The sequence below is a fragment of the Setaria viridis genome, chromosome 7 (assembly GCF_005286985.2).
Source record: "Setaria viridis chromosome 7, Setaria_viridis_v4.0, whole genome shotgun sequence".
NCBI classification, from domain to species: Eukaryota; Viridiplantae; Streptophyta; class Magnoliopsida; order Poales; family Poaceae; genus Setaria; species Setaria viridis.
Window position 1 is genome coordinate 32,613,171 of NC_048269.2, and position 26,641 is coordinate 32,639,811.

A 26,641-nucleotide genomic window follows, 5' to 3' on the forward strand; every position below is an offset into this window, starting at 1 on the left:
CACAAGGGGTGGCACCAGCAGTGGTTCTATGTGTAGAACTACTCGAACTCCCCCCTGCCGGAGTTCACCGGCCGCACTATCGAGGCGGCGCCGGAGTTGTGGGCGTACGGCCCGGTCGATAAGGAGAAGAAGCGGATCCATGGCCTGCTGCAGGCCATCGAGCACTTGAATGGGAGGGGGTTGACCGGAGCCGGAGTCATCGGGGCGTACCACGCTCGGCGGGTGGCGCCGCTGATGCTCCGGGTCCGCTCGCTCGCCGACATGACTCCGGGCGCGCCGACCGAGGGTACCGTCCTTGCGACGGGTGCGCTCGCCGCCTCCGAGATCCGGCAGCGGATTCGGGAGGCGCTGGAGGACAAGGACGCCGACTACCCGGTGCCCGGTCACCCTCCGATGCGCCCGGACGAGAACTTCATTGACCTGGTAAGGATTTTGTGCGCCAACCTTATTTTTTCGTGTTTCTTTGTTCGCCGCTCTGACGCGGGGCCTTTTCGCGTTTGCAGGGCAGCATGACCCGGGTCGTGGACTCGCGCCCGCCGGTGCCGGAGGACGCCGAGCGTCGGCTGCAGAACCGTCTCCTTGCTGAGAAGCAAAAGCGCCGCAAGGACAAGGAGACGGCGAAGAAGAAGAAGAGGGCCGCCAAGGAGTTCCCGCGGCGGCGACGAGGACTCGTGTCGGACGACGACGGCGACGGCGACGGCGACGACGACGACGACGACGAAGAGGAGGAAGAGGAGGAGGATGACGAGGAGGAAGAGGAGTTTGTCCTGTCCCCCCGGTCGGGCGCGCTCGTTATTCGGGAGACGCGCTCCCAAACGGCCGCGAGGGATGAAGCGGGCGGATCGTCCGGCCGGGACTTGGTCCCGCAAAGCTCTGGGGCCGTCCCCCAGGAGCCGGCGCGGAGTGCCTCCCGGGGGTCTACGGAGCCCGCCCCCGTCCCCACGCCTGCGGCCCAGGAGCAGAGGAGCGGCGACAAGCGGCCGCTGCCGGACGCCCCGGGGTCGGCGTCCGGCTCGGAGGCGAAGCGCGCACGCCGTCCTTGCGCTGGGGGAACGTGAGTTGAATTTCCTCGCGAACCTCGTTCCTTTCCATGCATTATGTTCGTTTCCGCTGATGTTTGTTGATTGTTTTTGCAGCGCCGCCCCTCGAGGTCTCGTCCCGCAGCTGGCGCCCAAGAAGGCGCTGCGGGTGTACTCCGCCCCTGCGGGGCGCACCGCGGCCCCACCCGCGACGACCGGCGGGGTCCCTGGTGAGGTCGCGGGTCCCACCGCGGAGGTGGCCCCGGCGGTGGCGACCGGTGGAGTGGTGCCGCCGCCGGGCACGGGAGAGGGCGCGGGCCCCGCTCCGCCTTTCGCTTCTTCGACTGACCCCGCGGTGCAGAGTATCGCTCCCGGGGGCCCTCAGGCCGGGGAGGTGATCGACATCGACGCCGACGAGGCGGAGGGAACGGCGGCGGTGGAGACGGGGACGGATGTCCCAGCGGCCGCGACGGGGACGGCGGCGGCGACGGTGGAAGGGGAGCCTGCCCCCGCGGCCACGGCGGGGACAGCGGCAGCGGGGGAGACTGGGACGCCTGCCCCGGCGGCTGCGACAGAGGATGTGGTGGCGACGGAGACGGGGACTTCCGCCCGGGGAGCTCCGGCGGAGGTGGCACCGGCGGCGGAGGCGGAGGTGCCTGCTCCAGAGGCCCCGACGGGGGCGGGGACGCCTACCTCGGCGGTCGCGACGGAGGGCGAAGCGGCCACGGGGACGCTCGCTCCGGCGCCCGCGTCAGAGGCGGTGGCGCCGACTGGCGGGCCCGCGGCGGCTTCGACGGGGGCAGGGGCGCGTGCCCCGGGACCGTCGGTGAGCCCGGCGGCTTCGGGGATGGTGGAGCCCGTTTTGACGGCGGCGTCGAGGTCGGCTTCCGCCTCTGCCTCGGGCCTCGGCCACTCCCGTTCCCAGTGCGTGGAGAGGGTCCGTCCTGCGTTGGTCGTCCCGTGACGACCCGCAGAGGCCCCTCTTCACGTTGGATGATGCCACGGAATGGGGCAAGTGGCAGGCGATGCAGGGCGGCCTTGCTGACGTCCGCGCGGCTCTGTACTCGGCGTTGGGGCAGATGGACGTCGTCGTCCTCCCTGGTAGCCAGGTATGGTACCTTCTCCGTTGGTGGTTGTATCCCTCCCTGTTGTTTTACCCCTGATGTCGTATTGTTTTGCAGGCTCTCCAAGAATGCAGTCGGGGGAAATCCGATTTCCTTCGGCTGGAGCGGGGGCTCTGGGAGCGCTTCAACTTGGAGAGGCAGCGGACCGGGGAGCTGTCCATGCAAGTTGCCGCCGCCCAGCAGGTCATCAACGATCTGCAGAGGCGCGAGCAAGCGGCTCAGGAGGATGCGCGGCGGGCGGAGGCCAAGCTCCAGGTCGTCGCCGAGAGGGCCCGCTGCGACCGCGAGGAGTTCCAGGCCGCTGCCGAAAAGGCCCGCCACGACGCCGAGGAGCTCGCACGGCTGAAGGGGGAGCATGAAGCCCTTCAGAAGACCGTCCAGCGCATCCGGCGCGAGCGGCAAAAGGCTTGGCAGGACCGGGACGCCGAGAAGGTCCGGAAGGAGGAGGCCGTGAAGGCGGCGGCCGACCTTGGGGCGGAGGTCGGTCAGCTTCAAGCGCAAGCGCGGGAGTTTCAGGCCTCCGTGGCCCAGGGGCTCGACCGGGAGCGCCAGCTGAAGGCCCAGTCCGAGGGTAAGACTCTGTTCATTTCTTTGTCGTTGTGATGTTGCGGTGATTTTCGATTTAGCGGGTTCTTCTGGGTGATCCTTGCAGGCGAGCTCACCCGGCTGAGGGAGGCGCTCGACGCGGAACGCGCTGAGCACGGCAACCTGCGGGATGCGGTCCGCGTCGTCTGTGACGGCCTCAGCGTGGTCCAGAAGGAGGGGACGAGCTCGCTGGCGACTCGTGTCCTCGGGACCTACCGCCGAGCCCGCGAGATCACCCTGGAGGCGCTCCACACCGGCGTGAGGCGAGCCTTCGGGGTCTTCGGCTCCCACTACTCCGGCATCAACTTCGCCGGGATGAGCGGGGGGTACGCCGCCGGCTACTCCGAGGCTGAGCTGGACGAGATCGACGCGTCGGTGCTCAACCCGGCGGAGGCCTTGGCGAAGCTCCTGGAGGATGAAGCCGTCCCTCCCGAAGATCCCCGGACGAGTTAACTGTATCGGGCTGGCGCCCAAGATGTTTGGATACGAGGTGCAAAACTTGAGCTAATTATAAAACTAATTGCAGAACCCTGTGCTAATTCGCGTGACAAATCTATTAAGCCTAATTAATCCATCATTAGCAAATGGTTACTGTAGCATCACATTGCCAAATCATGAACTAATTAGGCTTAATAGATTTGTCTCACGAATTACACTCCATCTGTGCAATTAGTTTTGTAATTAGTCTATGTTTAATACTCCTAATTAGCATCCAAACATTCGATGTGATGGGTGTTAAACTTTAAATACGTCAGTTTCAGACTTATTTTGTGATGGCCACAGGGTCTTTTTCTATGGATTGTCGTAAAAAAGTTTTCGATTCGATTCCCTTTCTTGTTTTTTGGACTTGGAAAGTTTAGAGTGCGTTGTCGGGCATGTCAGTAAGCTTTGATGAGCGAGGGTACCGTAGCCGCTGGGGCGTAGTTTTTTTCGCAGTCCGATCAATCTTTGCCTGAACACCGTTCGTGCACTCTCTCCTTTTTATGCTCAAAAGTTCAGAAAGGGGGTCGGCTCGGAAAGAGAGCGTTTTGAGAGGGTGTCAAGTGGCTTTAGGCCGGAGCCCCTGATAGCCCCCGAGGGATGTGCGGCCCTGAAGCAGAGCCAGGGTCGGATATCTCTGAGTTCGAGGTGAAACTTGAATGGAACCATCTCAAAATTCTTTTTTCCGTAAAATTTTTTAAATTTTCACAAGTGTGTATGCACAGAACTTGGAAACGAAAGCTAGGGGTAGAAGCGTCTTAGCTGTTCTATGTTCCAGGTGAGCCGCCCCTCTGGGGGAGGCCCGCCGGCGCGCGCCCGGCTCGCCGCCATCCCGGCGGTGGAGCCGGGGATGGGGGGACGAGCGGGCCAGACGAGGAGAGGGATCAGCTCGATCCCCTCCCCGGTGGCGAGGAAGTCCAGACTCCCGAAGCGGATCAGGGAGCCCGGAGCGAAGCTGGCGTCGTGGTTGGCCATCTGAAGCCGGAGATGTACGCGCAAATATGCGCGTAAGGCTTCGGATCGTGGCGTGGGAGACACGGGTTTAGACTGGTTCGGGCAAGGGAACGCCCTACGTCCAGTATCGGGAGCTGCTCGTGTTGACCACGCAGGGTTCTGTAGTAGGCTCTAGCAGGGTGCGCTCGTGCGTTCTGTTGTCTAGGGAGCGCTATGGTGTCTTCGTTGTGCGTTTTGCCTCTCCTGTCTCAGGCCCCCGATTCCTCTTTTATAGCGTAAGGAGGCCACCGGAGTTACAGGTGAGACCGAGTGTGGGGAGCGGTAAAGAGATAAACATGGCTAGGTAAAAAAAATACAACGCGAGGGGGGGGAGCAAGTTCCCAGGTCGCCGGCGTCCTCGCCGGCCTTCGGCTTCCACCGGCGCGTTTGCCGGAAGAGGGTGGCGGCCGCTGCATCCTGTCGATGGCTTCCTCGGCGACTGTAGCCGCCGGACGTGATGATGGCGTTTCGTCGTGACCCCCGTGTCCGTTGGGGGAGGCGGCGGATCTTGCCATCCTGCCGACGGCCCGCGGAGAGCGGACGTCGCATCTCCGCCGCCGGGCGCGCGGGGCACGAGAGCGGGCGAGGCTTCCTCCTGCTCTGGGTGGCCAATCGGAGAAGGTCGTAGCTACTGTAGCAAGTACTGTGCGGCCGCACATGGGTACTTGCGACGGGTTGCGTGGGGGCGCGGATATCCTTCCCTCTGACACCTTTGCGGCGCATTTATGGTAGAATCGACAGGGGGACCCATGAGATCCGCGCCCGAGGCGGATACCTGTCTGGTGGGCCCGGGTCAGCCCGACCTCCTATGCAAGCGGAGGCCTTCGGCGGGGGGTCGGACGCTCCCGACCCCTGACCTGCGTTCGGGCGAGGCGGAGCTTGGTCTCACGGGGGTCGGGGATGCCTGACCCCAGGATACCGGGTCGGGCGAGGCGGAGCGTGATTCTCGTCCCCCGTGTTGGGCCGACGGCAGTCGTTATTCCCTTAGGCGGGCCTGGGCCTTCGCGTTTTTGTTGTTTCCATGGGCTTCGAAGGGTCGTTAATATTTTCCCCTGACAATAGCCCCCGAGCCTGTGGTGGAGCGGGGACGCTCCTCCAGAGGCTGCTGTCATCGTCCGCAGGGGATCCTACATCTATCAACTAATAATGTTTCGTACTTGGCAGCAGATTGCCTTTTCTCTCTCTGCAATGCGCTCCTCCTAACTAACGCGACCTTTAATTTCTGAATGGTCACACGGCCACATGATCGCATCTTACAGGACCTTCGTTTCCGATCCATCGTGCAGAGAGAATATAATCATATTCCCGCCCGTGACAAAACCAAATGCAAGAAGCATATATATACTATGTAATACCCTGGGTACGGAATATACCCGAGCTCACCCGCGGATCCGGCTCCCCCTTTTTCTCCCGCCCCTTCCGCCGGTTTTTTTCTCAAACGGTTCCCCCGGTTTTTTTTTCCAGCTTTTTTCCCGAACGTGGGTCTTCCGTCGTGGGTGGTGTTCAGTTCCCGTCCATCCACTCCTCATGCTAGCGGACGCTGCCGCTCGCCATTCGCTGCCGCCGTCGCTCGCCAACCGCCGCCGCCGCCTCCACCGCCGACTCCGCGTCCGGCATCCAGTCGCCGCTGCTCCCCATCCGCAGCCGCCTCAATCTCTCCCCATCCGTTTCCGCCGCCGCTCGCCCGCAGCTGCCGCGCCGCCCCTCTCCTCCTCCGCATCGACGCCGCGCCGCCCCTCGCATCGACCCCGCACCGCCTCTCTCCTCCGCGTCGACCCCGCGCTGCCCCTCTCCTCCTCCGCATCGACGCCTCGCGCCCCTCGCGTCGACCCCGCGCCGCCCCTCGACTTCGACCGCCCGTCCAAGTTCCTGGTGGTTTGCCTCAATGCCATCCGGGATGAGGTGGCGCCCGAGGACGGCGGCGGCAGCAGCATCCACGGCGGCGGCGACTGGGGCGTGGAGCTCTGGAGGTCCTGCTCCTCCCCGGCGCCGTCCGACGTGCTCGACACCAGCGGCGCGTGCGCCACGATGGAGCAGACAGCGTGGCTCGTCTCCACTGCCTGCGACATCGTCGCCAGGAAGGAGAGGCTTGGGATGGTCGTCTCCTGCCCCTTCCTGCTGTACCTCGTCCCGTCCCAGGAGAAGGCCGCGCAGGTTGGTACTGCCATTTTGATGCTTACTGTGTATTTATGTGTATAGCTTTTTAATGAATCAAATGTGAATGACTTAGTTAATTTGGTGTCGTTTGGGCAGGTGCGATCGATATGCAAACCCCTGAAGCCTCTTGGGATTCATTCAGTGAGCTTGCATTCTGGCGCTTCGGTTGAACATCAGATCTCTGGGTATGTTTTTTGTTCTTTTATTTGTGTTATCCTTTGTTTATTGCAAATGGAAAAATGTGTTATCTGTTAACCTAGACGCGTAGTGCTTATGCATATCAAATGGCAGCTGATATATTGGTGTTAATTCATTTTGTTTTGACTGCCCTACCAGACTAAAAACTTGTGAGCCGGAGTAGACTAAAAATTCTACCACATTAAGCAGGATTATTAGGACCTTACAGTGGCAGTTGGTTCGATTGAGTACTCGGAGTCCAAACCGGCAGCAACGGAAATATTCAGGTAATAAAGAGGTTTGTTTCTTTCTTCTGGAATTCCATAGCCTGGTGAGTTTGGGTGAAACGAGGGGGGCTGAGTGAATTATAAGAGGATATTGGCCTGCTGCAACTTGAAATTCTAGTGTTTCCAAACTGACATTATGGCATGATTCACTGAATTCCTGTTTCAGATGGGCATGATTCACTTAACCTTCTGCTTCAGGTCTTTGAGAATTGCAATTCTTGTAACAATTACCCCTACTAACTTAACCGGCATGCTTATGTTGCATGTGCTAGATGCTGTTATTCAAGCCTTCCATCAGAATGGTGAGATTGTCTTGAGACCTGGACTAAATGCTGTTTGAGTGCGATAGAACCATGATACAAATTCATTATCAACTTGGTATGAGGGTCTAATGACATGGCACTATGATTACAGCTCGAGTTAAGTTAAGACATGAAGTCATCAATGATTCCTTCTATTAAATTTACCCATCTGGATATGTAGATATGCTTTTGTGATATGGTTAGATTTTCTAATTTAGGCTAATTAAGATTAGAGCTCATATTGTCATCTGAAATGTTGGCAGGAGGCAAATACTGAAATATTGCCATTTTTTAATTTGTTGTTTGGTTTGGTTTGTCTTCATTGTCGAAAAAAGACTAAAAATCATGTTTATGAACTACTAGGAGATATGCTTTGTTTTTTCTTTGGAGTTTTGGACTCCAGATTCTCTAACTAGCAATGAAGTGCAGATAGGAAATGCTGACAAACACACAATCTTATTTATGCTAATGCCTCTCATCAATACTGTTAGGTTCTGACTCATTTGAAGCTTATTCACAGAATACCAGGGTACAGAATAGCTTAGAAATAAAATTATTCTGATCATCAACATCAACTCATTTGAAGCTGTGACCTGTAATGACGAGATAAATAGAGATACTAAAACATCTGACTGTGTGCTCTTTACGCAACATGCCTCAGAACCTAATCCTAGTAATCTATAATAGTGCTTTACTGCCACCTAGGTAAAAAAATGTTTGAAACCCACAACCCTCTGATTGTACCATTTTGTTATCTTGACTTGGGAACACTTCGACAACTGCCTATGGTATACTGGCTAGCATTTGGTTGTGATACTGAAGATCCTATACTCTTTCCTCCTAGGATGATTCAGAAATAGTTGCCATGATAAAAGAATTGTTGGAGACTCGCATTCGGCCAGCTGTTCAAGATGATGGTGGTGACATTGAATACCGAGGGTTTGATCCGTTAGTCTTTCTCTCCCTCCCCAGCATGCTGTCTGCTGATATTGAATATTTGGATTCCTTCGTCTCACTAGGATACTATCCTTTCAGAGAAACAGGGATAGTTAAGCTTAAAATGCAAGGTGCCTGCAGGGTGTCCAAGTTCATCCGTCACATTGAAGTCTGGGATAGAAAACATGCTTATGCACTATGTACCTGAGGTAACGTGATGTGATTTATACATTCTTGCTGACGGTCGTTAATGCTTGTGGCTCATGTGAAAGATGTTTTCTATTTGATAACTAGATTGCTTGTCATGTGCTGATATTCAGGAAATGAGTTCCTATTGCAATTGTTCCATATAATTTGTTTTTCATAAAGGGGGAGATTATCCATTGATTCTCAGTGGCAGGCCTTAAGATTTCTATTGTGCTAATTTGTCATACTGCTTTGGCAGGTGAAAGGAGTAGAGCAAGAGTTTGATGGTGACGAGGAAGCTGAGCTGGCTGGACAGATGGAATGAGCTTTTTCAGTTATAAGGGTCAACGCATCCTCTTCAAATGTTGCCGCTCGCCATCCGCAGCTGCCCCCGCCGCCGCTCGCCCGCAGCAGCCACAGCAGCAGCTCAAGTGGCAGCGGCTGATGCTGGGAAGCTGATTGATATCAATGCACCAGTGGATCTGGGAACAGAATCAAATGTGCTGCACACATTTGAGCTCCCTATATCATTGTCTGCTCTGCAAGAATTTGGCGGAGCCAAGGGCCTGTTTGATGGTTACATGGTTAGAAAGCAGAAGATAGAAGCTACAATGGGGTATCCGTGCTTCTGCAGGCTGCTCAGCGGATTCAACTGTCTGCCTGGCTTCAGTGCCTCTACAATTGTCCAGATCATCCGCTTTCCCTTATTTTCTTAGAAACAACATGCAGTCTATACAGTTTCTTCATAAATATTACCTACTGTATGACTGATTAATGTTTATACATGTGGAGTGTGTTGTCATCTTATCGTTGTTATTTGACAATATGCAAGTTGATGATTTGAATCCATAGTCAGTCCATCCAACACAGCACAGAGGATAGGGCCTTCCTCCTCAAAATGACGATCTGCCCTCCTGCTGACAACAACCCCTGTGCCCTCATCCAATGTAGCAAAGTTGGACTGCATGCAAATTGAGCACACAATTCAGCGATGGGATTAATACATTTATCAGTTGATAAGAAACATTAAATTTTGTCCAGGGATAAAAAGGAAGAAAGAAAACATAGGTGAAACATGCTTCTTTCCGCACTACAGCCGGTCAAATTCAATGATCCAAGCCATTTCTTAGAAGAGCTACAGACCAAGATCTGACAAAAAGTGTTGGCCAAACTTAGTTATTGCATGCACACTCTTGAATGATCTGAACCATTGCTAACTACCTAAAATTACAGCCTAAGAGTCTAACGAAACTGAGCATCAATTTACAACGCAAAACAGAAGACTGAATGATGAACAATAACTGCTGGGCATACAAGTTGACAGCAGAAGGAGCCAGCTTTAGCAATAGAACGGCAAACTATGATCTGAACAAATCGAGCTACCACTACTTCAGCTGCAATCCGGTGCTACCCAAGAACGGGGTGCCGATCTTGACACAACAGACATAGCAAATGCATCATTCAGGAGAACTGCAGCTTGCTGATTCAGAGTTTGTAAAAAAAATCAAGTACACAACCTTGAGGGCGAATCAGCGGCGTCCTGCTCGGGAAGACGGAGGCAGGGTTGAATACGAGTGCGTCGATTCCGGGGCCGCGGCGTCGTCCTCCTCTGGGCATCGCTGCCGGCGGAACAGCGGCGGCAGGGTCCGGCTGGTCGGGGCGTCGTCCTCCTCTGGGCGTCGCTGTGTCCTGCTCGGGGAGACGGCGGCGGGGTTGAATACGGGTACGGCTGGTCGCGCCGTCGTATTCAACCCGAGCGATGCGAGGGCGGAGAATACTGCTGAGCGGTTCCAACATATGCAAACGTCCTGGGAGCGATGCGGGGTTGTTGGTGCCCGTCAAAAAAAAAAAAAAACCCGGACGTCCTGCGGGGTTCTCCGGCTGCGGGGTGCTGGGACGGGGCTCGGGTACAGAATAGGCTATTCTGTACCCTGGGTACCAAATAGGGAGGCCTCATATAGGGAATTTTGATGGCGTGAATTAATTTTTTAATGGCATACAGGGAATTTGCTATAGGGTTTTCCATGTCCCTTCGTCCAAAAATAAATCATTATATACTTCTTTCATAGCAAAATATTTATCGCTGTTAATTTTTTCGATACATTTGACCATTCATTTTATTTAAAAATTTATTGTAAATGTACGAAAAGATAAGTTGTACTTAAAATACCTATGATGGTAAAGTAAGCCACAAACAAAAAAAATTAATGATGCTTAAATAATTTTTGAATAAGATAAATGGTCAAATGTCATGACTAAGTGTCAGTGGCAAATATTTTGATACGGATATTATCATTCAAAATCTGTCAAAAAAATAAGTTATTACACCTAATTTGGTACGTGCTTGTATGCATACATGTATGCATCAGCCAACTGGCACCAAAATAAATAAGGTCATAAGGTCATTTTAACTCCTTGTTTTTTTAATCCATCCTACAATTTCTTGGGTGATTTGTTTTTTAGACAGAGGGAGTATGCATGTTTGTCTAATTTGATCATATCATATCACGAGACGAATTAATATCATTGTCAAATTCCTTATGAACTATCCAAATCCAACTATTTAGGCATGTTGTCTTTTCTTTTTCCTTAGCGTAAATTTACGGCATGCAAAGTAATTGAGACTAGCAAATGTATTTTGACCAGTTATCTTTAAGCTAATTAAGTAGGCCCTCGTGGTCCAAAGCGAAGGATTGCACTTATTTTAGGATTTTTTTTGAAGTGTTAGAATTGCGGTTTTTATTAGGTGTGCAGGCTCGAGGATCCAATGTGAAAATAGCCTTCATCTCTCCGGGCTGACTTAGCTACAAAACCAAACTTCTTCTCAAGCTTAGTGCTGCTCTCGCCAGCGTCACCTAGCTGTTCAGCCTTGATGCCAAGGATCAGTTCAGCCCTCTCCTCCACGACGACTACTCGGCGCTGCAGTGTGACCTGCCCATCCTCGTTGACGACCACCTCCTTGCCTCTGGTGTCCAGCAGCACTACATCCTCACCAATGCTCGTGTTGTAGGCAGTGAGGCCTGCACTAAAGTTGCCTGATCCCTTGCTGATGCGGGCAGTGATGGTCGCCTCCACGGAGCGCTTGACATGAGCGTACCTGACCTCCACTGTGCTATGCTTGCTTGAAAGCACCTCTGTTCTGGTGTAACTGAGACTGCCTCTGTAAGAGATGTTGTTGTATCCAAAGAAATCCAAGCATAAAATCTTGTCATCTTCGGACAATGAACTCCCTTTGTCCTTCACTTTCAGGTCAATCTCAAAAATAGGCTCATCCTACAGCACGATAGCTCGGCTAGGACCTGTAAGTTGCAAAAGAGAATCCTGCATACAGTGGCACATAAATTAAAGGCCAGCAAATTTCAATGGCCTTTAGGAACACCATCACTAAAGGTGCATCAGCAGCCAGACAAATTAAAGGCCCGCAAATTTCAATTGCCTTTGGGAACACCATCACTAAAGGTGAATCAGCAGCCAACAATTTATTTCACCAGTGATGCACATACAAAACCACTTAATAGCATTCTCTAAAATGAAGATTTAAGGATCAGGAATGTGCCCACCTACTGAAATCTTGCATGTCAGGGCCAGCCAACCAAGAAGTGAAGTGGATACCAACTATAAAAACTACATTTGATATACTTTTAAAAATATAACCAAGTTTTACTATTTATGTTTTAAGAGCCAGCAGCAACATGCATAAAGTATCTCTGATGGAAAGGTTCTGATCCTAATTCACAGTATCAACCTGTATAAATATTTCTTCCGAATGCTAGCGTGGAGCTAAACGCCATAAAAATCAGCTGATATTACCAGTACTACCAAGCAGATTACACCATATACATGCATTGAGATGCTTATAGTAGATTAAATGGGCAATGGAATAGGACAGAAGTTGAAACACAGATGTTTGAACATGCCTGAGAGGTGAGGGTCTGGCAATTATCTCTACCTCAACTGAAGAGGTAGTTGCGCTTCCAGTCCAGGGAATCGCGCACAGCGACAATGCCATAGACATCTAGTGGCCATTGGAGGTCGCTGGTGATCTGAGTCACCTTGACGAAGAAGACCTCCATGGTATCACCAGGTCCAGCAATTGCTGGCAACATCGGTATGTCCGTGTAGCACATGGGAGGGTACTGGGCTGAAAAAGGAAGGAGGTTATTTGTTAGTCCAGTCATCTATACCTAGACATCATAATTGATTGATGATGAAGCAAACAAATGCTGTGCATAAGGAAAAACTGTTACTCGTATAGCTGCATATGATAAAATGGCTTGGAAAGGGGATTTTTTTTACTATAAACATTTGACAAACAATGTAATTAGGAGCAAATATACGGGGAAATCATATAGATCTCAAGCCAATATGGGATTGAAACGGGGTTCATATTAACATTTAATATTATCTTTTATTCTTTCTAAAATAGAATCAGTAGGTTTTGTAAACAACAGGATCTAAAACGGATGACCCACATCATGACGTTTTTTCTAACCTCCTACCATTGATCTCAAGCACCAGTCCCCAGCAAGTTCACGCGTCTAATCATGCCTCCTTGATATAAGAAAAGAAACAAATGCTACGGATTTGAAATTACGGTTTTTGAGTGGATCCTAATCCGTTGGCCACGACTGAAGAAAGCTCCAACAAGATGATCAAGACGAGGAAAAGCTGATCAAGACGAGGAAAAGCAAGAGAGATGTGCAGACGAATACGTACTCTCAGCCTCGAAGGGGATGGCGTCGTTTCTGCCGAACATCGAGAGCCAACTCTTGCGGTGCAACTCAAAGCAACCCTCCGGCCCCAGCTCCTCCTCCTCCTCCTCCTCATCCATCTCCATAGCGCTGTGGTGGTCGCCGTTGTTGGCCTCGCGCGGCCTTTTAGCATTGCCGCCCTGAAGCACTTGACCCGCGGCCTTCTCCAGATCCAGATCAGACCTCTTGTGGCCGTGGCCGTGGCCGTTCTCACCCAGCTTCGCCTCCAGATCCAGATCAGACCTCTTGTGGCCATGGCCGTTCTCACCCAGCTTCGCCTCCAGATCCATCGCCTCCATATTCCACCGCCGGGAAGGTTAGGGTTTTTGCCCCGCCGCCGAAGGGAAGGCTAGCGAGATGCCTCTAGATCTCGGATTGGTGTTGGGACGGCCGGGGTGGGCTTGTTGACTGATGAGGTGAGAGAGGCCCGCGGGCTGCTGGGATCAGTAAAGGGCCTGTACATTTCTCCCGGCCCGTGGTGGATGACACGGGGATGGCCCAAAGCTGGAGCTTGATGATTAGGGCCCTGTTTGAGTTATCTGGCATAAGGGGTTGATGGGCTTACGGGGTGTTTGATTCCCTGTCACATCTTGGCATACCTAAGCAAGTTTGATCAATTGGTAGGTGTTTGGTTGGCCACTAACTTTAGACAATATTCTTTTTGAGCTCCACATGTCATAGAGTTAAAAAAATATAGCAAAATTCTCTTTGCTATGGTAAAATGTGGCTTCAAATTTCTTTATTTTGTAGTTTGCCACACTTGACAAAGGATAGATGTAGCAAATGGTGGCTAGCAACCAAACATCATCGCTGACTTGAGATTTGTGGCCGGGTAGGCTCCAGTGCATAGAGCGAGTAGCGATTTCTGTGAAAAGAGTGCGGTCTCAGCTCAGGCAACAACATTAGCGTGTTTGGTTGGCACTTGACAAAGGTTAGGTGTAGGCACAATTAAGATTAGACAAACTGAGCTAAACGCTGGAATCAAATTTGTCAGTAAAAAATTATAACATGTGGGGTATAGAGCTAGGATAGTGCACAGTGAATCAAAGTGGCATCATAGATGAGCTCTTTTACGATGCACGATACTAGGCTATACTAGTGTTCGAAAGGGATTAGTATAAAAACATCCGATGGTTAAGATTAATTGTATAGTACTAAAACTTCACGTGCGATATGGGTAGCATACATAGGTAGTATAGATGTATAGATAGTACAGGGGGTATCATGGTAAGATAACACAAATGGTATCACTATAATATTTTTTTGACACTAGCATAAAGTCTAAAATGTCATTCTATTCGAAATATCACTTTTACAATGTAACCATTACTAAATTATCCACATATAATAATAGACGTATATATACCACTACGTATTAGTGTTGTGCACATGCATCATCAAATCGTAAGTCCCTAGTTATAAAAAAACTGGTACCTACATATAGGATTTGTCTATGCAGCATAGGGGTCTTGGAAACGGCACAAGCGGATTTTTTTGAAGGAACAGGAGGACGAAACCCCTACTGAAGTGCATTGAAATAAAATCAAGTTACAGAAGAAAAATGGAGATCGGTGTGAAGTGAAAGAAAACAGGAAAGATTACAGGGCCTCTAGCCAAGCCATAGTGGCAGGGTTCCAAGCCGGTTTTGCCCGATATAGACAGACAGTGGTCAATTCTTCTTTGAATTTTCTATTGCATCCTTGCACCCACGGTGCAGTATTATTGAAGGTCCAGTCATTCCTCATAGACCAAATAGCCCAAGCCATCAGAATTATGACTTCCATGTAAAAGGGCACATTCAGTTTTTCATGATAGAGTTGAAAATGTAAATTGGCGGCCTGGCTGTGTTGACCACAATCCCAATGGAAGCCCAGCAAGCTTTGGCAAAATTGCTTCTTAAGAATAAGTGTGGCATTGTCTTCCTTTTCTGTAGGATGCAAAGCTCACAGGTATAGGTATCCAAATGCATGGTTTTCCTGCCAATAATGTCTTTGGTGCTCAACCTGTCTTTAAGTAGTAGTCAGAAGAAAACCTTATGTTTCATTTGACATTTGGACTTCCATATCCATCTATAAATCGGGTGAGTGTTTCTCGTGCCCGTAAGAACTTTGTAAGCTTTTGCTACCGAGAAGATAGGGCTGCCCCAGATGTAGGTCCATTGATCTTTATCATGGGATGCCCTCTCGTTTGCCAGTCGGTCTGGAGAATCATTAATTGCTGTTGAGCCTCTTCCGAAAGGAGGAGATGAAAATTTTGCGTTAGCGGTTCTGTGTCGGTGGCCTCCTTGAATGAGATCGGTTTATTTCTGGCGTGTGAGAACAACTGTGGGAAATCCAGGGATGGCACCTGTCCATAGATCCATCTGAAACCCACACCGATGCCATCCCTTTGAATTTGTCCAGTAGTTTAACTATGTCTCTCCACCAGAATGAGCCCTTTTTATGCTGACCAGGCAGTTTGCCGTTATTGTAGTAATTATCCCAAACTAGATGAACCCAGGGAATGTCAGCTTTGTTAAAAGAACTTGTATAGAAACTTAGGAGCAGGACGTCATTTTGGGTGTTTAGGTTGATAACTCCCAGCCCTCCTTGCGGTTTTGACAGGCACACCATAGGCCAAGCTGCCTTAGATGGTTTTTTGGAGTTCAAGTCCTAGCCTCTCCAAAGACAGTGCTTTCTATATTTGTAAAGCTGCCTGATGACACCCTTATGAAGCTTCAAGGTTGCCATGTGAAAGATTGGGGAGGAGGAGAAGACTGAGTTCACCAGTTCAAGTTTACCTCCCTTAGTAAGCAAGTTTGATATACCTCCCAAACTTCCCTGCACCCTCTTTATTAAGGGCATGAACCCTGCAATGTTGGACTTTGTCGTGCCTAGTGGCAAGCCTAAGTATGTAAAAGGGAGACTGCCAACTTGGCAGTTGAACAGCAACGATAGTTCTTGTGATCTTTCTTCCGAAATGTTAAGAGGAACCATAACTGTCTTGTTATAATTTATCTTGAGGCCAGTTGAGTTCGCGAACTGGTTAAGGAGATGCTTGAGATGTAGGAGCTGGGAGGGGTCAACTTCCATAACCAGTAATGTGTCATCTGCGTATTGAACAATCGGGAAGTCTTCTCCAGCTCTTTCGGGAATTGGCAGTTTTAAGGTTCCTTGTATTTTAGCATTGTTCAGGATTGACTGAAGAAGGTCGGCTGCGAGCACAAATAGAAGTGGCGATAGGGGATCCCCTTGTCTAACCCCTCTCTTGCAATGGAAGACTTTCCCTGGAACCCCATTAAGCAGCACTGAAGAGGTCCCAGAGTTTAAGATATCCTTTATCCACCCGATCCATCTACCCCCGAAGCCTTTATGCTTGAGAATGTCCAAGATGGCTTGATGCTCAATTCTTTCAAATGCTTTTTCAAAGTCCAGTTTGATGACAACTAGTTCTTTCTTGGATGTTTTACATATATGCAGAAATTCAAATGCCCAAGCTAAACAATCTTGAATGGTTCTAGTCTTTATGAAACCATATTGGTTTCTGTGTATCAATCTTAGGATTACCTGTTGTAACCTTTCTGCTAGAAGTTTGGTTATAAGCTTGATGGTGGAGTTTAGCAGGGAAATTGGTCTGAAGTCTCCAACCTCAATGGGGCAATCTTTTTTTTGGGATCAGAGTAATATAGGAGGCATTTATGCTCTGAACACAGACATTTCTATCATAAAACCCTTCACACAGTTTGTAGAAGTCTTCTGCAATTAAGTGCCAGCATCTCTTGAGGAATTCCCAGTTGAAACCATCTGGGCCTGGTGACTTGTTATTGGGCAGTTCTCCAATAATTTTATCAATCTCCTCCTTTATAAAGGGTGATTCGAGCCAATCTAGGTCCGGATCTGGAGTTATCAAAGAGGATAGATCAAAATACATGTGACTGAACTCTGATCTCCCATTCGTTCTTTAAAGGCTTCCCATATGATCTTGGCTTTGTCATCAGGCCCTGTGGCAACTTGGCCATTGGTATCGGTCAGTGAAGATATATAGTTAATTCTATTTCTGACTGAGGCTTTTGCATGAAAAAACCTTGTGCACTTATCCCCCCTTTTGGCCCAATTTATGGAGCTTCTTTGTTGCCAATATATCTTTTGTTGCTGGAGCAGGTTTTGCAGGTGTGCTTTGATGAGTTCTCTGAAGTTCCATTCTTGGAGGGTAAGGTCTCTGAACTCTTCAATGAGGTCTATTAATTGAATGGTGTCTTTGGTGTTTTGTATCACTTTAGCCAGGTTCGGGAGTTGGGCCTTCCAGATCCTGAAGATTTTCCTTAGGTTCTTGAACTTGGCCCCAATGGCCTTAGCCCTATCTGTACCTGTAGTCTGATTTGTCCATCCTTGTTGAAGAATGCTTGGGAACTGATAATGTTCTAGCCAATAATTCTCAAATCTGAAAACCTGTGGCCTTGGAATACTTGTAGAGATCGATATGACACATGGTGTATGGTCCGAGAAATCTCTGGATAGCGATGAAGCAAAGGTGTTTGGGTAGGAGGTTGTCCAATGGCTAGATATGAAGAACCAATCTAGTCTTTCCAAGAGGGGATTTTGTTGCTTGTTTGACCAGGTGTATTTGCATCCTTTGAGCTGGATCTCTGTTAGCCTTAGCCTACTGATAGCTTCATTAAAGAGAAGCATTTCCTGGATATTTCCTCCCGGTTTATTTTTATCTTCCGGTTTCCTAATCAAGTTTAAAGTCTCTAACTATTAACCATTTTTCCTCCTCAGGCATGTCAACATGTTTGAACCAATCAATAAAAGCTAGTTTCCCTTCTGGCGTGTAGGGTGCATAAACGTTTGTGAGAATCCATTGTTCCCCTGACAGCTTCATTGAAACTCGATGAAATGGGCATAGTTGTTTTGGAATATAGGTTCCCCTTGTCGCACCCGGTTTTATAACAAAACCAAGTGCTACCTATATGTATGCCAAGATCTAATTTCATATATACAGTGACATCATTAGTGAATAACAGCAACAGTATCACGTAAAAAGATAAATAAAGACTTACAAGACTATCAGAGAAAGACAGCTGTCGTTGTCAAGATTAGCGGATCAAGACTTAGACTAAGGGGGTGTTTGGAACACCCCTGTTAAAGTTTAACACCCGTCACATCGGATGTTTGGGTACTAATTAGAAGTATTAAATATAGGCTAATTATAAAACTAATTACACAGATGGAGTATAATTCGCGAGACGAATCTATTAAGCCTAATTAGTCCATGATTTGACAATGTGGTGCTGATGGATTAATTAGGCTTAATAGATTCGTCTCGCGAATTAGGATAGGGTTCTCCAATTAGTTTTATAATTAGCTCATGTTTAGTCCTCCTAATTAGCATCCGAACATCCGATGTGACACTGTTAAAGTTTAGCACCTCGTATCCAAACACCCCCTAAGACTTAGACTAGTAAATTTCTTTTATGCGCGTAAGGTTTGAGATGGTGGCGCGGGAGACACGGGGTTTATACTGGTTCGGGCAAAGGAATACCCTACGTCCAGTGTTAGTGTTGCCCACGCGGGGTTCTGTAGTAGGGGTTACAAGGGTGCGAGAGAGGGATCCGGTCCCAAGTCTCTTGGGTGTGCACTGATGCTTTTAGCAGGGTGTCTCCATGTGTTCTGTTGGCTTGGAGGCGTTATGGTGACTTGAGTTGTGCGTCGAGCCCCCCTGTCTCAGGCCCCCGATCCTCCTTTTATAGCGTAAGGAGACGACCGGGGTTACAGGTGAGACCGGGTGTGGGGAGCAGTAAAGAGTTAAACATAGCTGGGTAAAAATACAACACGGAGGGAGGAACCGAGTGGTCCGAGTTCCCAGGTTCCCGGCGTCCTCGCCGGCCTTCGACGTCTGCCGGCGCGTATGCCGGAGGAGGGTGGCCGCCGTCGCGCCCTGTCTATGATGAGGGCGTTTCGTCGCGACTCTGGTGTCCGTTGGGGGAGGCGGCGGATCCCGCCGTCCTGCTGACGGCTTGCGGAGAGCGGACGTCACATCCCTGCCGCCGGGCGCGCGGGACGCGAGACGGGCGAGGCTTCCCTCTGCTCCGGGCGGCGCAGGCCATGAGTGCCTTGTGGCGAATGGGAGGAGGTCGCAGATACTGTAGCTTGTACAGTGCGGCCGCGCATGGGTACTTGCAGCAGGTTGCGTGAGGAGCGCGGTCATCCTTCTTCCTGACAGACCTGCGGCTCATTTATGGCGAGATCGACAGGGAGACCCACGAGATCTGCGCCCGAGGCGGATACTTGTCTGGCAGGCCCGGGTCAGCCCGACCCCCTACGCTTGGGGTCGGGCGAGGCGGAAACCTGCGGCGGGGGGTCGGACGCTCCCGACCCTAGACCTGCGGTCGGGCGAGGCAGAGCTTGGTCTTCCGGAGGTCGGGAATGCCTGACCCCGGGATACGGGGTCGGGCGAGGCGGAGCGTGATTCTCGCCCCCCGTGTTGGGCCGGTGCCAGTCTTGTTACCTTAGGTGGGCCTGGACCTTTACGTTTTGTTGTCTCCATGGGCTCGGGGGGATCGTTAATATTCCCCCCCAACAGTAGCCCCCAAGCCTGTGGTGGAGCGGGGACGCTCCTCCAGAGGCTGCTGTCATCCCCAACGGGGATTTCCTGTCGTTCCCTTCTGTCTGAGAGCCTTAAGTCGAGACCGCCTGCGTGGCCTTTGGTTGCGAGGCCCCGCGCGTTGCAGGGGACCGGTCGACTTTCGTACGTTACCCCGTTACCCCTCAAGCGTCCGTTCGCTGGGATGGAGGGGGCGAGCCGTGCCACGCTATCCTCGCGTGGACGATCCGTGGTGCTCATTGAGCTACTAACGGGTTGATTCGAGTGGGTCCCGGTCCCCGTTCGGGGGGGGGGGGGGGGGGGGGGGGTCCGGCTCGGGCCAAGGCTCCGGTCGGCCAGTTCATATAGTTCCCGAATCCGTTCGGTCGGATCCGGGGGCTCGTTCGTTGCCTTTCTTCGAGGAAAAACCATGAACTCTGATGCCGGTCGGGACTCGAATGTGAGATTGAGACGCCCTTGGGCTGTCGCGCGCCCGGGTGATGGCCGCTTGCGGACCCGTCTCCTCTCACCCCTCGCTCGGGGGCATCGTGGGGCGGTTGTCGAACCCGCGGCGGGCCAGCCTTCGAACCCCTGGATCGTAATGGGCCGTAGGGGCGTTTTCAGCCCCGTATCCCTTTCTTACCTCTTGGTGGGCCTTGGGCCGAACGTGGAGGGAGGCCGTGCCTCAGACCGGATGTGGAGGAGGCAGTGCTTTGGGCCGGTCGTGGGAGACGTCGTGCGCGTGCCTTCCGGGAGTTGAAGTGGTGGAGGGCGCCGACCCGCGAATCGAGGGAGGAGGGGATGTTTCCGCTGCAGGTCGTGTGCACGGTTTCCAAAAAAGAGGCGGGCGTGACGGGGCGTACCTGGCGCCGCATTTATTGAGATGGGGGCGTCTGTTCTGCTTCCCTCGCGCCTTCCCTATAGAACGAGGGCTTCGCCTCGCCGGTTCCGCGCGCCATCTGCCTTCAAGCCTTTTCGCCTCCTCGCGCGCCCTTAGCTTTCCTGCGCCCGCTTCGTCTTCCTCCGCCCAGTGCCGCACCCTTTCTCTCCATCCCCCGTCGAGCTCTTCTCCCTCCGGCGATGGGATCCTGGGCGCGTTCCCACTTCGGCCCCTCGCGCGCCGAAGGCCTAGTGAGGAAAGGCCTCCTTTGCAAGAGGACGGAGAGGGATGAGTGGGGGTTCCCTGAGATGGAAGAGGTGCCGACTCCGCCCGCCGGCTACGTCGTTTCCTTCGCCCACTTCCACGAGAGGGGGTTCGCGACTCCGCCGAGCCTCTTCTTCCGCGGGCTCTTGCACTACTACGGGCTTGAGCTGCAGCACCTCAACCCCAACGGGATTCAGCACGTCGCGGCGTTCGTCGCGCTGTGCGAGGGGTTCCTGGGAATCGAGCCCAATTTCTCGCTGTGGAAGTACTTCTTCACGGTCAGCCTGTACCTGAAGGCCGAGGAGAGGGGGAACCAGCAGCGGTCGACCCCGGTGCCGATAGGGTGCGCCGGAATCCACCTCCGCCATCCTCGCGCCAAGGAGTACATGGCGATGAAGACCGCGGCGTCCCACAAGGGGTGGCATCAGCAGTGGTTCTACGTGAAAAACTACTCCAACTCCCCCCTGCCGGAGTTCACCGGCCGCGTCATTGAAGTGGCGCCGGAGGTGTGGTCGTACGGCCCGGTGGAGAAGGAGAAGAAACGGATCACCGGCCTGCTGCAGGCCATCGAGCACCTGAAGGGGAGGGGACTGACCGGTGCCGGAGTCATCGGGGCGTACCACGCCCGGAGGGTGGCGCCCCTGATGCTCCGGGTCCGCCCGCTCTCCGAGATGACCCCCGGCGCGCCGACCGAGGGCACCGTCCTCGCGACGGGTGCGCTCGCTGCCTCCGAGATCCGGCGGCGGGTCCGGGAGGCGCTGGAGGACAAGGACGCCGATTATCCGGTGCCCGGCCACCCTCCGATGCGCCCGGACGAGAATTTCGTCGATCTGGTAAAGATTTCGTGCGCCTGTTTCCTTCCCTCGCGTTTCTTGGTTCGCCGTTCTGACGCGGGGCCTTCAGTGTTTGCAGGGCAACATGACCCGCGTCGTCGACTCGCGTCCGCCGGAGCCGGAGGACGCCGAGCGGCGGCAGCAGAACCGTCTCCTTGCCGAGAAGCAGAAGCGGCGCAAGGACAAGGGTCTGAACCCCGTTCCGCCCTCTGCCACTTCGGCCGACCCCGTGGTGCAGAGTATCGCTCCCGGGGGCCCTCCGGCCGGGGAGGTGATTGACCTCGACGCCGACGAGGCGGAGGAAGCGGCGGTGGCGACGGAGGGAGAGTTTGCCCCCGCGGCCACGGCGGGGACAGCGGGAGCGGAGGAGGCGGGGACGCCCGCCCCGGCGGCTGCGACGGAGGAGGAGGCGGTGACGGGGACTTCCGCCCGGGGAGCCACGGCGGAGGTGGCAGCGGCGGTGGAGGCGGAAGTGCCTGCTCCGGAGGCCACGACGGGGGCGGGGACGCCTGCCTTGGTGGCCACGACGGAGGGCGAGGCGGCCACGGGAACGCTTGCTCCGGCACCTGCGTCGGAGGCGGTGGCGCCGACGGGCGGCTCGGGACGCGTGTTGGCGCCGGCGGTGGCCGCGGCGACCTCGACGGGGGCGCGTGCGCCGGGACCGTCTGTGAGGCCGACGCCTTCCGGTGCGGCGGCGCCTACCTCGTCGGCGGCGTCGGGGGCGGCCGCCGCTCTTGCCTCGGCCACTCCCGTTCCCAAGGCGTGGAATGGGTCTATCCTGCGTTGGACGTCTCGTGACGACCCGCAGAGGCCCCTCTTCACGCTGGATGACGCCGCGGAGTGGGGCAAGTGGCAGGCACTGCAGGGCGGACTCGCTAACGTCCGCGCTGCTGTGTCTTCGGCGTTGGGGAAGCTGGACGGCGCCGTCTTCCCCGGTGGCCGGGTATGGTATTCTCCCCGTTGGTTATTTTCTTACCGTTACTCTGTCCCTCATGGCGCATTGTCCTGCAGGCCCTCCAAGAATGCAGCCGGGGAAAATCCAATTTCCTCCGGTTCCAGCGGGGGCTCTGGGAGCGCTTCAACTTGGAGAGGCAGCGGACCGGGGAGCTGACCATGCAGGTTGCCGCCGCCCAGCAGGTCATCGACGATCTGCGGAGGCGCGAGCAGGCGGCGCAGGAGGACGCGCGGCGGGCGGAGGCCAAGTTCCAGGTCGTCGCCGAGAGGGCTCGCTGCGACCGCGAGGAGTTCCAGGCCGCTGCTGAAAAGGCCCGCCACGACGCTGAGGAGCTCGCACGGCTGAAGGGGGTGCATGAAGCCCTTCAGAAGACCGTCGAGCGCATCCGGCGCGAGCGGCAGAAGGCCTGGCAGGACCGGGACGCCGAGAAGGTCCGGAAGAAGGAGGCCGAGAAGGTGGCGGCCAACCTTGGGGCGGAGGTCAGTCAGCTCCAAGTGCAAGCGCGGGAGCTTCAGGCCTCCGTGGCCCAGGGGCTCGACCGGGAGCGCCAGCTGAAGGCCCAATCCGCGGGTAAGACTCCTTTCGTTTCTTTGTCTTTGTGGTGTTGCGGTGGTTTCTGATTTGGAGGGGGTCTTTCTGGGTGATCCTTGCAGACGAGCTCGCCCGGCTGAGGGAGGTGCTTGACGCGGAGCGCACTGAGCACGGCGCCCTGCGGGATGCGGTCCGCGTCGTCTGCGACGACCTCAGCGTGGTCCAGGGGGAGGGGACGAGCTCGCTGGCGACTCGTGTCCTCGGGACGTACCGCCGGGCCCGCGAGATCGCCCTGGAGGCGCTCCACACCGGCGTGAGGCGAGCCTTTGGGGTCTTCGGCTCCCATTACTCCGGCATCAACTTCGCCGGGATGAGCGGGGGGTACGCCGCCGGCTACTCCGAGGCCGAGCTGGACGAGATCGACGCGTCGGTGCTCGACCCGGCGGAGGCCTTGGCGAAGCTCCTCAAGGATGAAGCCGTCCCGCCCGAAGATCCCCGGACGAGTTAACTGTATCGGGCTGGCGCCCCAGATGTAAATACATTAGTTTCAGAATTGTTTTGTGATGGCCATAGAGGCCTTTTCTATAAATTGTCGTGAAAAAGTTTTCAATCCCCTTTCTTATTTTTTGGACTTAAGTTTAGAGCGCTTTGTCGGGTGTGTCAGTAAGCATTGATGGGCGAAGGCACCGTAGCCGCTGGGGCGTAGGTTTTTTCGCAGTCCGATCAGTCTTGCCTGAACACCGGTCGTGCACTCTCTCCTTTTCATGCCCGAAAGTTCAGAAAGAGGGTCGGCCCAGAAAGAGAGCGTTTTGAGAGGATGTCAAGTGGCTTGGACCGGAGCCCCTGATAGCCCCCGAGGGATGTGCGACCCTGAGGCAGAGCCAGGGTCGGATATCCCTGAGTTCGAAGCGAAACGTGGATCCAAATTTTTTTCCGTAAAATTTTTAATTTACAGAAGTGTACAGAACTTGGAAACGAAAGCTAGGGGTAGAAGTGTCTTAGCTGTTCTATGTTCCAGGCGCAGCCGCCCCTCTGGGGGAGGCCCGCCGGCGCGCGCCGGCCGCTCGCCGCTATCCCGGCGGTGGAGCCGGGGATGGGGATGAGCGGGCCAGACGAGGAGAGGGATTGATCCCCTCCCCGGTGGCGAGGAAGTCCAGACTCCCGAAGCGGATCAGGGAGCCCGGAGCGAAGCTGGTGTCGTGGTTGGCCATCTGAAGCTGGAGATGTACGCGCAAAGGTCCCCTACCTGGCGCGCCAACTGTCGTTGTCAAGATTAGCGGGTCAAGACTTTAGACTAGTAAATTTTTTTTATGCGCGTAAGGCTTCGGATGGTGGCGTGAGAGATACGGGGTTTAGACTGGTTCGGGTAAAGGAACGCCCTACGTCCAGTATCCGGAGCTGCTCGTGTTGCCCAAGCGGGGTTCTGTAGTAGGGGTTACAGGAGTGCTCGTGTTGCCCACTGCTCGTGTTGCCCAAGCGGGGTTCTGTAGTAGGGGTTACAGGAGTGCGAGAGAGGGAACCAGTCCCAGGTCTCTGCACTGGCGACTTTTTTGTTTTTTAACCCTTTTTTCGAAAGATTCTCACAAATAGGCCCCTGGCGGAACTAATTCCAAAAATGGACCCTTAGCTTGGCGCCATCCACGCTGGCGCCAAGCTACAACGTCTCGGCGCCAGCCATCCTGACGCCAAGGTCTTTGCACAGCTGCTGACGCGGATGCCGACGTGGCGGGGGCTTGGCGCCAGCCATGATGGCGCCAAGCCTTGGCGCCATGGATCTTGGCGCCAAGCTTAGCGCCATAGATCTTGGCGCCGAGCTATCTACGCCGTACCCCCTCGCGTTTCGAACTAAATAAGTATAATTATTCCGAGAAGTGTGGAACAAACTAAGCTGTGGTTCAACTGGTTAGGAGGTGAGGTGGGTTCCTTAGCCTGGAGACCCGAGTTCAAACCCCAGTGTTGAACCTTTTTTTTCAAACCCTGCCTTCCAAATTAAAAAATTGAACTTGGGTCTCCAGGCTAAGGAACCCACCTCACCTCCTAACCAGTTGAACCACAGCTTAGTTTGTTCCACACTTCTCGGAATAATTATACTTATTTAGTTCGAAACGCGAGGGGTACGGCGTAGATAGCTCGGCGCCAAGATCTATGGCGCCAAGCTTGGCGCCAAGATCCATGGCGCCAAGGCTTGGCGCCATCATGGCTGGCGCCAAGCCCCCGCCACGTCGGCATCCGCGTCAGCAGCTGTGCAAAGACCTTGGCGCCAGGATAGCTGGCGCCGAGACGTTGTAGCTTGGCGCCAGCGTGGATGGCGCCAAGCTAAGGGTCCATTTTTGGAATTGGTTCCGTCAGGGGCCTATTTGTGAGAATCTTTCAAAAAAGGGCTAAAAAATAAAAAAGTCGGCACTCGCTGCTCACCTGTGGCACTGGGTAGGTATCTTTGACGAGTTTTCGCCCCTTTCGCCTTACCCTTTCCTATCAATTTTTTCCTATCCATTTTTGCAGCATCCTCACCCCGATTCCGTTCTTCTTCTCATCTTTGGTAGGTCCTATCGCCGGATCTGGCCTCCGCTGCACAAATTCTGGTACCGGGTAGTCATCTTTGGTGAGTTCTCACCCCTTCCGCCATTACCCTTTCCAACCATTTTCATAGCATCCTCACCTCGATCCCATTCTTCTTCTTGTCTTTGGTAGGTCCTGTCACCGGATCTGCCCTCCGTCGTGCAAATTCTAGTACCAGGTAGCCATCTTTGGTGAGTTTTCGTCCCTTCTGCCACCACCCTTTCCCATCTGTTTTCGCAGCATCCTCACCCTGATCCCGCTTGTCTTCTCATCTTTGGTAGGTCCTGTCACCGGATCTGTACTCCGCCACGCAAACTCTGCTACCAAGTAACCATCTTTGGTGAGTTTGAATCCCTTTTGCCATTACCCTTTGCCATCCATTTTCGGAGCACCATATCTCGCCCTGATCCCACTCTTCCTCTCGTCTTTGGTAGGTAGATCCTATCACCGAATCTGCCCTCCGCCACACAAACTCGACTTCATCGTGATACCCCCTTGCACGACTATGTCCACCACCACCGCCAATCTGACCGAATATGGTAAGCTCTCCTCTTTGCCTGTTGGAATCCATAGAGCCTTGAAGCCTAGAAACCTGCCGATGATGGCATTGGGGGAAGGGGTGGTTGAAGAAGTTGAGAACAGGTCTTGTCTTGAACATTTAGGTATGTCATAGATTTTCCATAAAAAATGTTAAATTCCTCGATAGAAACATTTTGTTATCACTGGTAGAAAACTTGGGTTTAGTCCCGGTTGGTAGGGGCCAAATCTCTCCAAAAACCATCCGGGATATAGTTTTCGAGATGAAAAGAGGTCCTTTAGTCCCGGGTCATCCACCCAGGACTAAAGGCCCCCCTTTTGTCCCGGTTGGTATGTTTTCGAAAAAAATAAAATAAAAACCGCTCTGCCCGCGCCCGCCAGCTGCCCCGCACCGCTCCTCCCCGCGCCTCCTCCCCACGCCTCTTCTTCCCCGACCTCCTCCGCCTCACGCCTCTCCGTTGGTCCGCGCCTCCTCCTTCGCCGGTCGCTCCTGCACCACTCCCCTGCGCCTGCCGCTCCGCTCC

General features: G+C 53.4%; 4 protein-coding genes and 1 long non-coding RNA gene across 19 annotated transcripts; 4 read left to right on the forward strand and 1 right to left on the reverse strand.

Moving 5' to 3' along the window:
• The first annotated feature begins 215 nt into the window (after positions 1 to 215).
• LOC117865932 (uncharacterized) lies at positions 216 to 1,983 on the forward strand. The gene is made up of 3 exons (XM_072295230.1): positions 216 to 423; positions 504 to 1,054; positions 1,137 to 1,983. Exons 1-3 carry the CDS (start codon positions 235 to 237, stop codon positions 1,981 to 1,983), a joined length of 1,587 nt encoding a protein of 528 aa, XP_072151331.1. The 5' UTR covers positions 216 to 234.
• Positions 1,899 to 3,494, forward strand: LOC117864901 (uncharacterized). Its single transcript, XM_034748968.2, has 3 exons — positions 1,899 to 2,128; positions 2,201 to 2,714; positions 2,796 to 3,494. Exons 1-3 carry the CDS (start codon positions 2,045 to 2,047, stop codon positions 3,179 to 3,181), a joined length of 984 nt encoding a protein of 327 aa, XP_034604859.2. The 5' UTR covers positions 1,899 to 2,044; the 3' UTR covers positions 3,182 to 3,494.
• Positions 3,495 to 5,621: 2,127 nt separating this feature from the next.
• On the forward strand, positions 5,622 to 8,545 carry LOC117865935 (uncharacterized). Of its 14 annotated transcripts, none has more exons than XR_011898745.1 (7): positions 5,626 to 6,355; positions 6,455 to 6,543; positions 6,746 to 6,822; positions 6,989 to 7,124; positions 7,969 to 8,072; positions 8,160 to 8,269; positions 8,506 to 8,545. XR_011898745.1 is itself a non-coding variant. In XM_072295051.1 (5 exons), the coding sequence occupies exons 1-5, from the start codon at positions 5,729 to 5,731 to the stop codon at positions 7,971 to 7,973; spliced, it is 828 nt and encodes a 275-aa protein (XP_072151152.1). In that variant the 5' UTR covers positions 5,622 to 5,728; the 3' UTR covers positions 7,974 to 8,153. The 14 variants fall into 14 exon arrangements, 3 of the variants coding, with proteins under 3 accessions (XP_072151152.1, XP_072151153.1, XP_072151151.1); XR_011898747.1 differs by having other exon boundaries at positions 5,631 to 6,355; positions 7,095 to 7,124; XR_011898746.1 differs by having other exon boundaries at positions 5,629 to 6,355; positions 7,095 to 8,072.
• Positions 8,546 to 8,927: 382 nt separating this feature from the next.
• LOC117865945 (uncharacterized) lies at positions 8,928 to 10,035 on the reverse strand. Its single transcript, XR_004642690.2, has 2 exons — positions 9,764 to 10,035; positions 8,928 to 9,207 (listed from the first exon to the last, which is right to left on the reverse strand). It is a non-coding gene; the product is annotated as an uncharacterized lncRNA (long non-coding RNA).
• Positions 10,036 to 20,395: 10,360 nt separating this feature from the next.
• LOC140223400 (uncharacterized) lies at positions 20,396 to 23,657 on the forward strand. Of its 2 annotated transcripts, none has more exons than XM_072295242.1 (4): positions 20,396 to 21,535; positions 21,606 to 22,478; positions 22,547 to 23,060; positions 23,144 to 23,657. In XM_072295242.1, the coding sequence occupies exons 1-4, from the start codon at positions 20,639 to 20,641 to the stop codon at positions 23,527 to 23,529; spliced, it is 2,670 nt and encodes an 889-aa protein (XP_072151343.1). In that variant the 5' UTR covers positions 20,396 to 20,638; the 3' UTR covers positions 23,530 to 23,657. The 2 variants fall into 2 exon arrangements, with proteins under 2 accessions (XP_072151343.1, XP_072151344.1); XM_072295243.1 differs by having other exon boundaries at positions 21,615 to 22,478.
• The last annotated feature ends 2,984 nt before the right edge of the window (positions 23,658 to 26,641 follow it).